This window comes from Terrapene carolina, unplaced genomic scaffold (assembly GCF_002925995.2).
Source record: "Terrapene carolina triunguis isolate 2854851 unplaced genomic scaffold, T_m_triunguis-2.0 Scaffold111, whole genome shotgun sequence".
Lineage (NCBI taxonomy): Eukaryota > Metazoa > Chordata > Testudines > Emydidae > Terrapene > Terrapene triunguis.
This window is the reverse complement of record NW_020664462.1, coordinates 25,280,762-25,298,756: the sequence shown is the minus strand read 5'-3', so window position 1 is coordinate 25,298,756 and position 17,995 is coordinate 25,280,762. Positions and strand designations below refer to the sequence as shown.

The window sequence follows — 17,995 nt, the reverse complement described above, 5'->3', positions numbered from 1 at the left end:
TCTTCACTTCCTGTTCTAAACTGTTGTGCAGAGCTGTGGACAGTTCCCGCGTTCTACACCAGAGATGGCTGCAGGTCAATGGTGAACAAGTGATTCCTGTATATAAATAACAGCACTGAGCAAGTAATTGGTAGCATCTCTAAAAATAACCCCTTCCTTTCTGTCTCACACTGGCCAAATAACTTGTCCACACTCTACTCATCTCCTGTCTGAACTACCACACTCTCCTCCCCTTGGCTCTTTTTTATACTGTCACCCTCCTCTGGTCTTCCAAAAATGCTGCTGTTAATTCATCCTTTTCACCCTTCCCCATCAATTTGAGTCACTTCACAGGCTTCCAGAAGACAAGAGAAGAGGTGAGAGGTAGGGGGTGAAAAGAACCAAATCATTAAGATAGGCACAGCCTGTACTGAGCAACCATGCCAATTCCTCACCCTTTCCCCCTCCTGTTGTCCATTTATGAACCTCATTTGAAATGTCATGTCAAATTAAGATTGAATATTCTCTCAGGCAAGGACTGTGTTGTGTTGGTGACACTAAAAATAGTAAAAATATTAACAATCCATTTTGGCAAATTTCACCTTTTATTCTGTTTGCAAATTGCCTTTAAAGAAATGGTCAAATTTCCTAATTTCTTTGTGAGTAAAAATTATTTGCTTATTTCTTCAGTGTCAAAATCATGGTTTGCCAGATTGCTGACAATTATTCACCATGTGGGTCATGTTGGTTACTTATTTGTGTGATATTGTTTCTGTCTCCTCACTGGATGACTTCTGTACATAACCAACACACTGAGAACTGTGAACTTCACCACAGAATATACAACCTAAAATGTGCTTTGGGGAACACAGAAATTAGTATTTTTAACAAATATTAGCAGATTTTTCCCCCACTATTCTCTGAACTCTATTATATATTTTGCTAAGTACTTAGGGACAAAGGGAGCTATTTACACATCACTGTTAGATTCAAATGCTTTAGGCAAAGATACTCCCTTTCGTAGGCAAGGGATGCTCGTAGCTTTTAAAGATCTGGCTACACAGCGCTGCACCCCACTGAGTACTACATGGCCTTGTGCTTATCCTTAGGAAGGACATCAAATCTGAATTAAATTCCAGAATAAAGTCTCAGTCTTTGGAAGAGTCCAAACAGAAATAAGAACCAAACCAATGGAGGAACAAAAGTTAACGTCTTCTCCAGCTTACTGGGAGCAGGAAAAAAAGAGATCGTGGATGTTAACTGTGGCTTGCGAGAACACAAGCACCTTGAAAACTCATTTCCTAAGATAATTCTTCAATTTTAAAGTACCCTTGAGAGTCCATTTCCTCTTTTTATGAGGGAGACACCCCCCCTCCTCAGAGGACCTGGAAAAGGGAACCTCTTAATTGAAAAGACGAGGCCTGAACAAACCATTGGTGCTATGCCAGGCACTGAGGGGAGACTCCAGGTCAGACTACTGAAGTTTAGCTGGAGCAGGGCATAGGTGCTGGAACTAAGGGAGCTGGAGGTGCTGCTGCACCCTCTGACTTAAAGTGGTTTCCATAATATACAGGGTTTACAGTTTGGTTCAATGGCTCTCAGCACCCCCGCTATAAAAATTGTTCCAGCACCTCTGGATCAGTGGTCCCCAAACTGTGGGGTGCTCCCCCATGGAGGGGGTGCAGAGGAAATTTTGGGAGGCATGGTAATGCCTGGGCCAGCCCCCATGGACGGTGGGGAGGGAGTGCCACCCAGCCCCGCTCCGTCCCCAGCCCCACTCTGCCCCCGTCTTGGCCTCTGGCTCCTGGCCCCGGCTACCAGGTGGGGGAGGGGGCACAGACACATTCCACTACAGTTAAGGGGGAGTGCGACAGAAAAGGTTTGGGGACCACTGAGCTAGAGGATGTTTGACTGGGATCTGGAAGTTATAAACTATTGGATTTAGCACATTTGAGCCCCTTTGGCTTTCTCTTTGCCATGCCTGGAAGCTCATCACAAAAAATGTGGGTGCATTTAAATAAGGCAGTTGGTCTCAACACGTCTCTGATTTGTTCAAAGTTCTTGTTGATGGCTCTGAGCAGGAAAACAAACAGTTTAGATGTTTTTTTATTTAGAGCAGCAAAATGTGTCATTCCCAATATAATTAATAATCCAGCCTTATAAATATTGTCTAACTAGCTGTGTCAATTAACAAGTTCCTCCTGCTCTTCTTATGCAGTATGAGCATGTCGCCAAATATAACTACAGAATGAGGTCATTTGAAAAGTCTATCCTCATTTTAGAGGAATTACTGTTGTAGTGATATTCCCTATACTTAAAATGGGAATACTGCTGGAACCAAGAAAACATCAAAAATCAAAATGAAGGATTCAAGTGTAAAAATCGATATGCTAACTTTAAAAAGATCTTTTTAAATGTTAAATTGAAAATTCAAACTGTTTATTATTTATAACCCACCAACAATATGCTCAGTGCATTACAGGATGGAAAATGCATGTAGTCCCTGACTCAAGGAGCTCACAGTCTAACACACACACACACACACACACACACAGGAAATCCACAGAAGGAAAGTATGGAGGATTATTAAAGTTGTATTATTCCTTTTATTATTGATTCACTTCTTTTGGACAATACACTAGGAGTATATCTTTAGAAAGGACCTTAGTCTATATGGCTACTGCCCGCTCTTCCCTCAAATCTCTGCTCCAGACAAATTTCTCTTTGATCCTTACAAGAAATTAGTCAAATGCTAACGGATGCGAACACTATTAGTTTATAAAAAAGCAGTTGAAGGTTTCACATTTTATTCCTCTTCCCCACCCCATCCTCTTTTTAGCTTGTTTTCATAAGCCTCGTCTATATAGCCAGCACCTTATAGGGTACGTGTAGCTACACGCAGCAGTGAAAAACAGGCAGTGTCCACAATGCCATGTGTAGCTACCTGTAGCTGCCAGAGCCTTTCCCCGCTGCCTCTCACCTGCCAGAGCCTTTCCCCACTGCATTGCGGAAAAGCTCCAGCAATGGGGAGCTGCTAGAGCTTTCCCTGCTGCCTCCCCCTACCAGAGCCTTTCACTGAGGCGGGAAAAGGCTCCAGCACCAGGGGCAGAGGCAGCAAGACACTACACTACTAAAAATAGCAGCGTAAATGTGGGAGCCGCTGCTTGGGCACATAGAGAGCCGTGCAGGGTACATACCCTATTGTTCTGTACTCTGCTCACCTAAGCAATGTCTCACTGCTATTTATACTTGTGCTAGCTGGACGTGCAGTGTCTGTTCTCAACACACCACCATACCTGTAGACATAGCCTCCGACTGTGAGCTATTCACAGTGGAACTACTATTCCTTTGGACAGAGCCTAGTATGCTGCGGGCATGACCATAACACCAACAATAAATACTAATATCAATCTCGAGAGAGAAAAGGATGATGGGTTTGTAAACCAGAATGGGAGATGATTCTGTGAGAGTAGGGTGTGTGTATGAGTGGGTGATGAGATTAGATTAATTTGCTCTTAATTTATGTCCAGCTTGAAATCCTTTTCAAATGTCTTGTAACATTTCTTAAGAGTCTTCTTCCATCTGTGCAGAAACCAGCTGATTTGATGCAAATTATTATTGTTTCACGACCCTCATATTGATTTTTTTCTATTTTGGATCGGCATCATTTTGTATCTCTTTTGCATCTGCTTCTGAATTCTGTTGCCTTTATTTGTTTCTCTTGATGGCACAGCACCCATTAATACCCTAGGCTGCTTCTTACTTGTGATTGATATTTTCCCCCTGAGCTTTATCAAACTTATTTTAATATTATCTGTTCTCAGGGCTTGTGTTTGCAATTTACACTTTATTGTAACAGAGTATTTTTCATTGGTATGTGATTTTAAAAGTGAGTCTGCAAGCCCAGGGTGGGATGACACAAAGGTAAGATGAAGAGTATATGAATTTTGTCCTGTATTTGCACGCTATGCATGGTTCCTGACAAGTCCTAAGAACCAGACTGAAGACAGTGTAGAATGAGATGAAGAAACAGTCAAGCCCAGCAAATAAAATTAGGGAATGTTTGAAAATAGGGTTGCAAGCCAGGACATGTAATATCCAAATTCACTTTAAGACTCAACAATGTAAGTTCAAAGGTTTGAATTACTCAAGTGTATCCTGTCTTCAGCCGACACTGCTCATCTGGCACATCTCCCCATTGTCTGGCCAATGCTTCTTCCCAACATAAGCAGCAGAGATCAATGCTATGCCACTGACACTCAAACAGAATGAACATGAGCCAGACATTAGTAGATTCTTGAAACCTGAACAATATATCCAAGGTCATGATTGGTTTAAAAATTTCTTTTGTTGTCCTTGCTACTATTTGCCAGCAATAAATGGCAGTTGTACTTCATGTCTGTGCTATGCTGGGCACCAAGCCATTTTAACTGTTTTTGATGGCAGAAGTCCTCAAAGATGTACTTGAAAATATTTCAGCCAGAAAAAATAATTCACTGAGGCCACAGACTTGTTTCCAGGGAGGCCCTCTAGCAAGAAGGGAAACATACTTTTACAGAAAGACAAGAAACTCATACATTCATAAATAAAACTCTCCTATGGAATTACAATAGCATTAACAAATTATTTTGATTAGATACCAGAAGGATTCATAGATGATTTTAGGATATCTATTGAGAAAAAGAATTTTGACTGATTTTGTAAGACAACACCCACTGCTGGATCCCTCTAAAAGCTCCCTAAAATTCTGTCTCATGACCATTCTTAGATATACTAGCCCACCAGAGTTAGTCTCATGTTAATTGGTCCACAAATGAACTGCTCTAGTAATGTACTTTTTTAAAATTAGCTTTTGCTTTAGTCACTAGTCAGAATTAAAGGTCAGTTCTCTTAAAGCATCTTGCTCCTTCCTCCTAATCGCCCTTTACAACTTAGGAAGTTAATAATAGAAATTCTGTCTATGCTATGTCAAGAAGAAGACAGGATGATGAAGGCAAAAAAAAATTCTTAGCTAACATAACACAGACATTTCCCAAAGAGTACATCTGCCTATTCTTATGAACACATCTAATTATGGCAAATCGTTAACACCTTGAAGAGAGACTTTCATGCCAGGGTAAACTTTAACATACGCCATATTTGCTCTTAAAACACCTTTCATCTGGCTTTTCATACTTTTCCATGCATGTTCCTTTTTCTTATAACAGTTTATCAAGGGCCTAATTTTGAAAAAGGACTCCAACCTTTTTTCCATTTTTATGGATGCAATTTAGTGCCCACAGTTATTTGTGTGTATGAATGCTATCATAGCAACATCAAACTAGCTGATTTGTGGATACAGTCAGGAGGGGAGATATCTAGATGGTAGTTGGGCTTGCAAAACTGTGAGTGCAATTATTTGGCTACTCTCAATTGCAAGCCACAAAAATGTAGGCTACTTTTCAAAACCAAGCCTAAGAATGTATTTATGCATCAAAAACTGCCTGTGCACCTTGCAGTCCAATCTTTATCTTCCCCAGGAGAGCTTACAATAAAGTCACAATGCATGATTTGACAATATTACTACCCTGGCAACAGACAGATGTCATACACTCTCACAGACCTTGGGAGGCAGGCCAGTCCTCGCTTACAGACAACCCCCCAACCTGAAGCAAATACTCACCAGCAACTACACACCACACCACAGAAACACCAACCCAGGAACCAATCCCTGTAGCAAACCTCGTTGCCTGTTCTGTCCCCATATCTACTCTGGCGACACCATCAGAGGACCCAACCACATCAGCCACACCATCAAGGGCTCATTCACCTGCACATCCACTAATGTTATATATGCCATCATGTGCCAGCAATGTCCCTCTGCCATGTACATTGGCCAAACCGGACAGTCCCTCCGCAAAAGAATAAATGGACACAAATCAGACATCAGGAATGGTAACATACATAAGCCAGTAAGTGAACACTTCAATCTCCCTGGTCATTCTATTACAGATTTAAAAGTCACTATCATTGAACAAAAAAACTTCAGAAACAGACTTCAAAGAGAAACAGCAGAACTAAAATTCATTTGCAAATTTAACACCATTAATCTGGGCTTGAATAGGGACTGGGAGTGGCTGGCTCATTACAGAAGCAGCTTTTCCTCTCCTGGAATTGACACCTCCTCATCTATTATTGGGAATGGACTACATCCACCCTGACTGAATTGGCCCTGTCAACACTGGGTTCTCCACTTGCGAAGTAACTCCCTGCTCTCCATGTGTCAGTATATAATGCCTGCATCTGTAACTTTCACTCTATGCATCTGTAGAAGTGAGGTTTTTACCCACGAAAGCTTATGCCCAAATAAATCTGTTAGTCTTTAAGGTGCCACCAGACTCCTTGTTGTTTATGCATATATAGGATTATGACTGACAGTACTGGAGGATCCAAGAACAGGAGAAGCCGTGTGAAGAGGGACAAAAGCAGACCCAGCCTCAATACTAATGGAGTTTCATTGGCACAGTAACAATGCTTTATCTATAAGTCTTCTCTTTTCAAGTTTTGTCCAGTGTTGACATCTTTCTTTAAGGCCCAAAACCTTAATCCTGAGCAAAGCCTGAGTAAACAGTCTTTGAAGAGGGGTTCTTCATGCCAGCTTGCTGGGGACAGAATCTGATGTATTTTGACTATGGAGCACCAGTGGAGACAGTCTGTAAACACCACTGCACTCTGGCTTAGCAAGGGATTTGGGCCAATGGATCTATGTAAATTATGGATCCACTGGCTACAACTTTGCCCATCATGTCCCTACCTCCAGTGGAAATGTGTAGCGAGAACAGCCTTTGAGGATGGCCACAGAATTTGGTCTTAAGAAAGTAGCATTTCAATGTCACAGGTCTGCTCTAAAAATATCATTAGAGATTTCAGTGCATTTTTTTCCTGAGAGGGTCTTTAGGTGCTCAAATGGGTTATAATTATTTTCTTTTTTGTCTATATTTATAAGCACTCACAGAAAGACAGACAGAAACCATTAGTAATATGATAAAATAGCATCTGTTAAATATTTTTAAAGGTAATGACTGCTGCAGTTTTCATAAGGTTCCATAAGCAATACTAAGGAATAGAACAGGCAATGCTAAGACCAGAATGGAAACAGCCTTTTATTCTAAATTTCATATGTACAGGGAAAGCTGTTTTACACAGTTTTGTAAACTCTGCGTAAAAGAGCCATTGTCATCCAATGTCACTGTGCTTACATTAGTAACAATTTTTAAACACTGGAGTACATTATTAACAACAAAAACCATTAACAAACAGGCATAAAGACAGATACATGTGCTGAAATTTCACATATATTCTAAAAACTGGTTGATGCAAAAATAAAATGTGCCAGTAAAAAAAAAAAAAAAAAAGGCATATTTTAAATCACACATTATAAGATTTTTCTTTTTTCTTTCTTTCTTTTTTTATGCATGATATGTTGAGACTTAATCTCAAGCCTTTTCACATGAGGATTTGCAGGCACTTTAGCAACCCAGCTATATTTTTACCATACATGAAGTTCAGACCAACAAACATAAAAACAGCTGCTGCAAAAGAAATTCTCATATCCCATATGCACATTAAAATATCACTGCTAGAGCAATCTTATTTCAGTTATTTTTGGATACTAACATGTTTTCAGGATGACGTGTAACAGATTTTCTCCATTTATCTCTTATTCATACATTTTAGAGTTTCTTTTTAACGTGGTAGCACAATGCAAAGGTACAGTATGTAGAATCACAAGGTGATCATCCACAAAGCTTTACAAATTATAGAAAGAAGAGTTTGGGGATGGGGTTGTTTGTTTTCTGGGTTTTCTTAAGTTCTTTTGGTTTTTTAGCTTTCTGATCCAAAAAGAAGGTCTGATTTCATTTTGTCTTGCTCTTAGCCCTCCTCCCAACCCTGCCACAATAAAGACAAGTGAATTATAATCATATATAGGATGATTGTGGGGTAATTCTTCCCTAATTCTTTTCTTGGGTACAATTTTCATGACCTCATACATTTTTAAGGAACACAAATCACAATCCAGCCTTACGTTTTTCCACAATTCCTCATATTTCATGAAAGAACAAATCTATCTGTCATAGTCTGGACTGAGATTTTATTTATAAATACAATACCCTCTCTTTAGTTATTTCACTGGTAAAGTACTACATGTTAAAATATAAGACATTGTAAAAGGATTCCCAGGATAACTGAAAGCCGTAATATTGTTTTGCATATGAATCAGGATAAAGACTTTTTATATGAGCTCAGAGAAAGAGAATGTGCGCATAACAGGAGAAAAGCAGTTTTTTAGCATACAGACAATTAAATATTGATCAACAAAGACTGTAAATGACTCCACCATAAAACATCTTAGAACTTTGATCTTCAGTGGACTTAAGCCCTATCCACTCAAGAGTGATGTGTAACCCGGCCCCCACCCCAAGAGAAATAATAAAGATGTGTCAATGCCTTCTTCAATTTCAAATGCTTTAATTTATGCCACAATGCTGTATGTTGATGCAATAACTCACTGCAAAGTAGAACACATTAAAGTAAATCCTAATAATAAGCCATTGACAGCTACTGGACTGGGCCAGGATGTTTGGTAACCAACACGCTGCTTACCTATAGTATGATTGTCAAATGGTGGAAAATCCTTCCATGAATATAACACTTGGGACAGAATGGCAAAGACATAAGGCCTATCAATTCTTTGCCCATATTGCTAAAGGCACTGAAACAGACAACAGATATATTCCATAGTACCATCAGTTTAAACAGTTTTTGAAATACAAGTCTTTATATGAAAATGTTCCTTATTGCATGATATGTTGATCATCTTTTTCTTCAACTCAAGAATAAAATGGCCTTCCCTTTTCTGGAGTTTGTAATCTGTTCAGCCTGGCTACCTGAGATGGTGAAGGTGGTACATCTTGCCTGAAAGGACCTTTTGGAGGGACATAATTAGGGTCTTGAATTTTCTTATATGAGTCATAGTTGTTAGGCCCTTCTGAAGATGTCTTTTTTTTCAGTTGTTGCTCTTTCCGCCTCTGTTCTTGACGGAGCAGTTCTTGTGTTTCCAGCATTACCCTGGCATTGAAGCCATGTCCTCCCATGTAGCCATTTCTTGATCCTTGGTAGCTGGAATACCTGGGGTTTTCCTTTGCAGTCTGGAACCCTTCACCAGGAGAGTAGCTCTGTTCCCAGGAATCTTGAGATACAGAACTTGCATTTTTTCTGCTTTGCCTGAAAATAAGAATGGAAAAATGTTTTTAAAGAAATCTGCAGAACCCTCTTAATGTTTAAACAATAATCATTAGAGGAATGGGGATTCAAGAGTCAAGTCAACTTTTTCATAAAGTACATTTTCCCCCCAGATGGGACTCTCAGCTGATGTCAGCCTTGCAGCTAGTAGACGTCTTGATAAGTGTTCTTCTCTTTCCCCCAAAATGGCCATTTTGTCTCTTTTGCATTTTTGATATATTTCCAAAGCACTGCAGTAGGGGAATGGAATTTGGCAGCCAGTACAACAATCATAATTAGAAGCTTTAAAATGTTATAATTTAACTGTAAACCAACAAAACAGTCTAAAAAACATCACCACAATGCCAGAGAAACCAGATAACAGCAAGCACGGGTAATGAATGGTAAGTCAGTTATGAAAAAAATCTAGACTCCTATTTGATTAAAAAGGCAACAGTTGGTTGATCCTTTTAAATACCTGCTTTAAAGCTGTACAAGTCTGCTGACAAAGCTCTTCACTGATGCACAGTACCAATGTGTTTTTTTCCCTCCAGAATCCAGAGTTAGGGAGTTTTGTATTATCAGAACAGTTTCCCAGCATGCTATATCTTTCATGAAAGGAATGGCAGGGATAACCTATTTTGCTCATTTTCTGACTCCACAGGGTAGATAAATAAATCAAATGCATATAGGAATTACAAATTCTTATTGCTTTTTTGCAATAAATCACCACGTTATTTCAAGGAAACATTATTGTTTTGAAATATCTTTAATTTACTATCAAGCCACTAGATGCTTTTATGAATTTAAAATAAGATTGGATATGATAAAGTAAAACAATTTTGTGCTGGAATAAGAGAGATACCCACTTTGAGATTAAAATTAGTGTAAGAGAATCAAGCAGTAAAACAAAATATATTGCTGCATTAATCAATAAGAAAGTCATTTAACTGCTGTATATATAGCTCCGTTTTTCATGTCAGCACATAGAATAAAAACAAGGCTCAGTTTTGGCTTAGTGGATTGAATATACAGCTGGAAGTCAGGAGACAAGGGTAGTCTTCCCACCACAGACTTACGTGGCAAGTCACTTAACCTCTCTGTGCTTCTCTTTCCACATGTGTAACTTGGAGACGACTATGCTTACCCCCATTTGTAATGTACTTTGGGATCACTGGATGAAAACTTTTACTATTCCATATAAATGTAATGTATTATTATTATTGTTGATGTTCGCATACCCTTCTTTACAAAACAAGGTCTCTGGGCCACGGCTCTATTGTTTACTTGCACACACACAAACTGAATGACCTTTAGGGTACAAAACTTTCAAAGTTTCTGAAATATGGCAAGACAACTTTTCAATATGAAAGATTAGCTTGGAGTTAAACATTACTTAGAACAGTTTCAAATGGGAAATGGTAATGACTAATTGAATAGACTTCATTTAATTACTGTTTTCTGGTACTAGTTCAAAATTAGTTGGACCATTTGTGTTGTCTTTTGGGGAAGATTTAAGAAATATGATTGAAGAGATTTTTATTTGCCTAAAGGACTTAACATTTTAACTTAAAAGGTAAAAAAATTAGGCTGCTTGAAGTTACGCAAGATGGAAAGTAAGCAGAATAAAAGAATAAAACCAGTGCATCGGTGTTAATCATAAAACTGTAATTCTATCAATGAATTTGGGATCCAAATGATATTAGTGATAGTGAGATTTCTTCCTAGGTTAGTCAAAAATCTCTGATGACTGAAAAGCTGATATCCCATTTTATTGTTTTATTACTGGTAACTTTTTGAACCTCTGAATTTCAGCAGCACCATTTTCTAACAATTCTCTTTACCTTGAGCTGAGAATAAACACTTGTGTTTGTAACCATGTGAAGGATGATATGAACCCTGAAATTAAACACTCATCAATTGCACATTAATAAGCATTCTTATTCATTTACTTGTAATTTTTCACACTAATCAATAGTTTCAGTACATTTCTCTCTTTTATTCTCTTACACATGAACTTCTCTGTTTCCTATGGTTATTTTCCAAATTTGTGGTCAATGAAATTTCTCTTTAAAAATATCAATTTCTGCAGTTGGAACTTTGCATTATAGCCATTCTCCAGCTTTTAGAGACTACGGTGACGGGCTACAACAGCAAAACCCAAAACACAGGTTCAAAATGCAGGATTCACATTTTCCTAGGTGATCTATGCCTTAACAGAGCTAATGAGCCTGAAATGGACTCCAGTTTGTTCAAACAAGCCCTTAATATTATTATTTATACAGGGTTTGGTGTTTTTACCTCCATGTCATCGAACCCCTGAACCTGTCTTAGCCTTATTTATATCACGGCAGTCCACTGGTGGAGCGGCACCCTTTGAGAATTACAAAGTCTGAAAAATCCTAGTATAACAAGGCTAGATAGAGAGCTTTCCTGTGCCATCTCTTCATACTCACACTGTCATGATCCCCTAATTAAGCCACTCTGTGCCAAAGTTAGTTTGGGGTATTACACGCAATCAGAACCCTTTTATATTTATTTACCTTTTTAAATACCTCATCCTCTGAAAGACATACTAAAATGCCTAAAACATACCACAGATCCTCAGAGTTAAGAACACAAGTTACGAACTGACCAGTCAACCCACACCTCAAGTACACAATCATCATCAGCAGAGATAAAAAAACAAACAAATATAGTAAAGTATTGTGTTAAACTTAAACTCCTAAAAATAAAGGGAAAGTAGGATTTTTCTTCTGCATAGTAAAGTTTCAAAGCTGTATTAAGTGAATGTTAAGTTGTAAAATTTTGAAAGAACTATAACGTTTTGTTCAGTTATGAACATTTCAGAGTTACGAACAACCTCCATTCCTGAGGTGTTCGTAACTCTGAGGTTCTACTGTACTTCTCAGAAAAACTAATGTGAGGTTTGAGATGTAATCCACTCTACAAATAGCAAGAGGTATAGGGGGGAAAACAATAATATAGCTGCCATTTTGAAAAGTTTCGTAAAAAAACCCAAAACACCATAACTTTTAATCTCCTTTTTTCATTTTCTTCCAAACTTCCCAGAAAAATTCTACTTTAAGATGAGCTGTGGCATGTGAAAACTCAAGAGATATGGTTTGGGGTTCAAAATCAGGGACTTAATTGTTAAGCTAACTTCACCTTTAACTATGAAACGTCTATGGCTGCTGCATAATAAAATAGTGAAATGGCCTCTTTTGCAAGGCTTCAGCAATTCCTGGTGTTGAGATGTATATATAACCACAAAATCTATATACAAAGACCAAAGCAAGGGCAACATAATAATATGTAAGGCACACCCAAATCAAGGAAGTTTTCAAGCTTAAAGTACCCCTAGCGAAAGGCAGCTCAATTCTACCTCAGTTCTTGTCACAGATTTCCCCAATTAATGTCTGAGAATTCTAAAAACTATTTACATTCACCATACAGTGTTCAAGTGTAGCCATTCTTATGTAACCTACACTAAAGCTGGGTAAAATTCTGACCATTCATTTTATTTCGTATTTGGCTTTTTAAAAAAATTAACTCTAAGCAGTTCCTTGGCCTGTGAACTTTTTAAAAGTACAGATTTGTTTAGACTAAAGGATATTAATTGTCAGCATTCCAATGTTAATGATCCAGTAAGTTTGAAGAAACCCGTATGCCAGAAACTTGGATGTGGCTCAATTTTGCATAGTGTTTCATGGTTGTCTCCATGTTCTTTTGTTTGATTTCTTGTTTTTTTAAATATACGTCTGTGTACCAACATCACAAGACTGATTTTTTGTTTGGTAAGAAATTAAGCAACACAAAAAATATGACATATAAAAAGGGTGCAAACACCCCTCAATTTGCTTCTCTTCTCTGATCTATTTCATACTCAAGAGATTATTTTCTAGAGATGGAAAGTGATACTAGATAGTGTCCCACAAGGATCCATGCTTTAAAGTGCTGATTCTATAAGGTGCTGAGTGCCCTCAGCTCCCACTGTAGTCAACTTTGAAGTAATCCTAAGAAATAAACAGCCACTATATGCTACTACTTATGGAATCTGATGTCTCTTCCTCATTGCAAGTATTACTTAGGGTTGCCAGGTGTCCGGTTTTCGACCAGAACACCCGGCCAAAAATGCTCCGCTCAGCCGCTAAAAGTCCAGTGGGTGGTGCAGCGGGACTAACACAGGCTCCCTGCCTCCCTGGGCTCCGCACGGCTCCCAGAAGTGGCTGGCATGTCAGGCTCCTAGGTGCAGGGGTGGCCACGGGGGCTCTGAGTGCTGACTCTGCAGCTCCCATTGGCTGGGAACCACAGCCAATGGGAGCTGCAGGGGCGGCGCTTGCGGGCCATGGGCAGCACACAAATCCCCCTGGCCTCCCTACTGTTTAGGAGCCGGACTTGCCAACCACTTCCGGGAGCCGCTTGAGGTAAGCGCAGCCCGGCCGAAGCCTGCACCCCGAACCCCCTCCTGCACCCCAAACTCCTGCCTCAGGTCGGAACCCCGTCCTGCACTCCAAGCTCCTGCCCCAGCCCTGAGCCCCCTCCTGCACCCCAAACCCCTCATCTCTGGCCCCACCCCAGAGCCCACACCCCCTGCTGGAGCCTGCACCTCCTTCCGCACCCCAACCTCCTGGCTCAGCCCCGAGCTCACTCCCACACTCCAAACCCCTCAACCCCAGCCTGGAGCCCCCTCCCACACCCTGAACCCTTCATTTGTGGCCTCATCCCAGAGCCCCCAGCCAGAGCCCTCATCCCCTCCCACACCCCAACCCTCTGCCCCAGCCTGGTGAAAGTGAGTGAGGGTGGGGGAGAGTGAACAAAGGAGGGAGGGGAGATGGAGTGAGCAGGGGCGAGGCCTTGGAGAAGGAGCAGGGGCGGGGCCTCAGGGCGGGGCAAGGAGGTTTGGTTTTGTGCAATTGGAAAGTTGGCAATCCTTGCATTACTCCTTATACTTCTGTTAAACGAAGTGCATGCACTAAGCACAGCATTTTCCTTCCACAAATGAAATTAGCTCCAGGCTCACATATACCAAATAGTTTTAAACAGTTACTATACCTGGGTAATGAACTATACTGGCGCTGAGCTTGTTGGAAACTTTCTCTTTCTTCTTGTCGTTGTCGCTGCATCTGAACTTCTACAGATACAGAGTGTCTGCCACTCTGTGAGTATGTCTTGGAGTTTGGCTAGAATATGAAAAGTTAAAAACAGTAATTAAGCAAAGCACAAAAATATCTACATAGGAGCCATTAATTAAATTACTGTTATATATCCACACACACACTTTAAAATATTCAAATTCAAATGTTCAAACTGTGATTCGCTCTTATATGAAGGAATACCTAACTCCATGTGAAATCAGTGGACCAGATCCTCAGCCGGTGTAAATCAATATCATGTCTATGACGCTATCGCTATTTATACCAGCTGAGGATCTGACCCCACGTCAGTAAGGATATCACAGTCCGGCCTTAACATTTGCACACCATTAATTAGTTCAAATGAGAGCAAACCCTGCTTCTTACTATGTAATGCAGTAATGTGCACATGTAGGGCTGGATTCTCCAGTCAGCTACAAACAGAGCAAAGTGAACGCACATTGTTTGAAGAGTCCCCGTGCACAGGGGGAATCGCTGTCTGGTGTGAAGGAGGTTATAGTCGCCTCTTGCGCCTGCTCCACTACTTGCTGCCTCCCCTACTGGGATGCATTGTCCTGCACAAGGGTGGGGGAATTGTGTCAGGGATGGGGAGGGCAGATAAGGGAAAGGGAGGGAAGGGCAGGAATCGTGGCAGTGTGAGATTCTGTCACACCTAACTGTCCGCTTGCCTGCTGCAGCTTTAAATTGCTCTGGTGCCAGGCAAAACAGAATCAGGGAGTCACAGTCACAAATCCCCTTCCACTGTGCCTGTACAGAGAGAATTCAGCCTGTAGTCTTTTGAGTGCCTTCAACTGGTAGTTCTAATAACAGTAATACCAAGTATAGGAAGTTCCCTGTTGGACTACTCTAATCCACAATCCTTAACTGGAAGTTGGTGGGGTCTGCAAGTAGAGACTGTAAAATAAAGAATGTTGGATTATTTATTTAAAGACAGATTTTCAGAGGCACTGAGCACTTATAAGAGCAGCAGATGCTAAGCACCTCTGAAACGCTGATTTTTAAGGGACATCTAAACAGGGATAAACGCTCTGTAGCACAGCCGCCACTGGCCTGGGTCAGCTGACTTGGGCTTGCAGGATCCCAGATCTCAGGCTCCAGTTTAAGCCTGAACATCTACACAGCAATTTTTCAGTCCCAGAGCCTAAATCATTTGACCTGGGCCAGTCGTGGGTTTTTTATGCCTGTGTAGCTATACCCTTGGTCTTTAGTAGCATAACTTGAAGTCTCTGTCTTCCTTATGAAATAAGTACATACACTGAACTTATGTACAATGTACCATTCAAAATACCACTTCTCTCTGCTTGGATATGGACCATTCATCAAGTGGATAGAATCCTTCCACAGAAAATGCTAGCAAGTCTTGTGGAGAGACTAGGGCAATCTATACCTCATGGCAAGGATTTCAAATACAATTACAGCGGGGATGTAATTATGGCATTGAAATTATTGAGCATTACAATGAGTTGAGGTGAAAATGGGCTATTGTTTTGATAGTACTGAGCATTACAAGACTCCAATATGAACATATTTCAGATTTCATGGTTTCAAGCTCTTCCATATGTTGCCAATAGAGCAAACAACATTGTGTGTATGCGATAGGTGAAAACTAGTTATTAAAAAAAAACAGCGTCTCTAAAAAATTATTAGCTGTGTTGGTGCATGAGTTATGTTCAGCCACTTTTTGCCTTTTCCTCTATCTCTTTCGCTCACAGTAAACATCTCTTTTGTTTTCTGCCATTATAATTTTTGCAGCAGACATACGCAGTAGTGGCTGACACATCTGAAAGATAAAAGGTTTTTCAAAAGCTCCTCACATTTTGAAGGCAAATGTTAAAACAGAGAGTTGTAATTCCTGACTTAAGCTGCTCCTTTGTTTTAATATATATTCAGGTACTTGAAAGTAGCCAGTAAAACATAAAATATGAGACAGGTCTACAGTTGTTAGAACCTCCGTTTTGAACAACGATATGCATCAGATGGAACATCAGCAGCAACTCAAAATCTGACATAAAATTTGGAGAGCAACTGTTTTACTTGTTAGTAGAAGATTATAGTGTACGAGAATCAGTTTGAAAGCATAAAACGGAAAATGACTGGTACAGGGAAGCATATGAAAGAGAGTCCATGATACAATAATGGTGCCTACTTTAGGGATAGATTTACTCTCGGAAAGCCTCAATACAAACATTTATAACAAAAAAACCCTTAAAAGAAATGTGTGATGATAAGGCAATAAACTCACAGTGTCATAAACAGGAAACTCACTGAGATAAACAAACTCTACTGAATATACATATATAATAATTCACACAGACAAATTTCCTTACAACAGTTGACAGACATAAATGAAGAGAAGAGCATTTCACTTCTTCTACAATGCAATGTTGCCAATTTTCCTGACTTTAGTGTCAATCTTGTGATATTCTGCATTTTACTTAATGCCCCATATTATGGAGGCAAATGATTATATGAGAATTTCAACTTTCATTTAATAAAAAAAGAGTAAGAGTCTAGCCATTCTGGTTACAGGATGACTAAAGAGAAAAGCTTGAAATTGCAATGCAGTAGCATCATAAACATTCAATAACCAGACGGCAAATAACCTTTTCCCCACACATTTATTATTCATGTTTATTTTTTTTAAAAATTGTGATTTTAAGCCAATCTCATGATTTCTGGGGACCCGATTCATTATTTTTGAATGCATGGGGTTGGCAAAACTGTTTGGTGTATACAGTTATGCATATGTGCGCACATACACACACATTAATATAAACAAAGTAACCATGGAAACATTACTAAAATGATAGATGCTTTAAAAATGTTCATAGGTTATGGTACCAACTGTCAAAAGTGGGTGTTTAAAGTTAGGCTCTTAAATCTGCATTAGACACCTTAATACCAGTTTAAGACTCTAAAATGTGTCTCTGTATGGGTGAACGTATGTGGGCTATTAAAGCATCAGGCCCATGAACAGTTTCTGAGTGGTCTATGCATGGATTCGTAGTCACTCAAGTTTGAAAATTGCACTCTATGGTCAACATTTTCAAGCTGAGGTGTCTTAAGGAAGGCACCTAAATCAACTTACCTGACTTTTAGAAGTGACAAGCGCCTGCAACTCCTATTAAAGTCATTTGGAGTCAATTTTGCTCAACACATCTGAGAAGCAGGCCAGTTATTTATTTGCCTAATGGTACGTCTACACGGTAATTAAAGTCCCGCAATTGGCCAGGCTCCAGGGCTCAGGCAGTGTAGATGCTTGGCCTGGGCTCTAGGACCCTGCAAGGTGGGAGGGTCCCACAGCTTGGGTTGCAGCCCAAGCCCAAATGTCTACACTGCCCCTTAGCTCGAGCCCCGTGAGCCCAAGTTCATTGGCACGAGCCAGCTGTGGGTGTCTAATTGAAATGTAGACATACCCTCGGTGATTGCCTTTAGATCTGTCCATTTGTAAACGTTGGTTATAGAATGGATCAGGTCTGAATTTAGGCATCCGAAGTATGAAAAGAAATGGTTAATGAAAGCCTTATATATCATTGATGTGATGTCACACCAAAGAACTACCAAATTTGCTCATCTTTTACTTAACTTGATAAGAGAAA

At 39.9% G+C, this 17,995-nt stretch overlaps 1 protein-coding gene across 1 annotated transcript in view; it reads right to left on the bottom strand.

The window, feature by feature from the left end:
* Positions 1-7,107: 7,107 nt before the first annotated feature.
* The window catches only part of PARD3 (par-3 family cell polarity regulator), a 386,953-nt gene continuing 376,065 nt past the window's right edge, over positions 7,108-17,995 (bottom strand). The window contains exons 22-23 of the mRNA XM_029911630.1: positions 14,296-14,423; positions 7,108-9,243 (exon numbers count right to left, since the gene is read on the bottom strand). Of these exons, the coding sequence (XP_029767490.1) occupies positions 8,850-9,243; positions 14,296-14,423 (522 nt within the window). The 3' untranslated portion in view covers positions 7,108-8,849. The remainder of the gene's footprint in view (positions 9,244-14,295; positions 14,424-17,995) is intronic.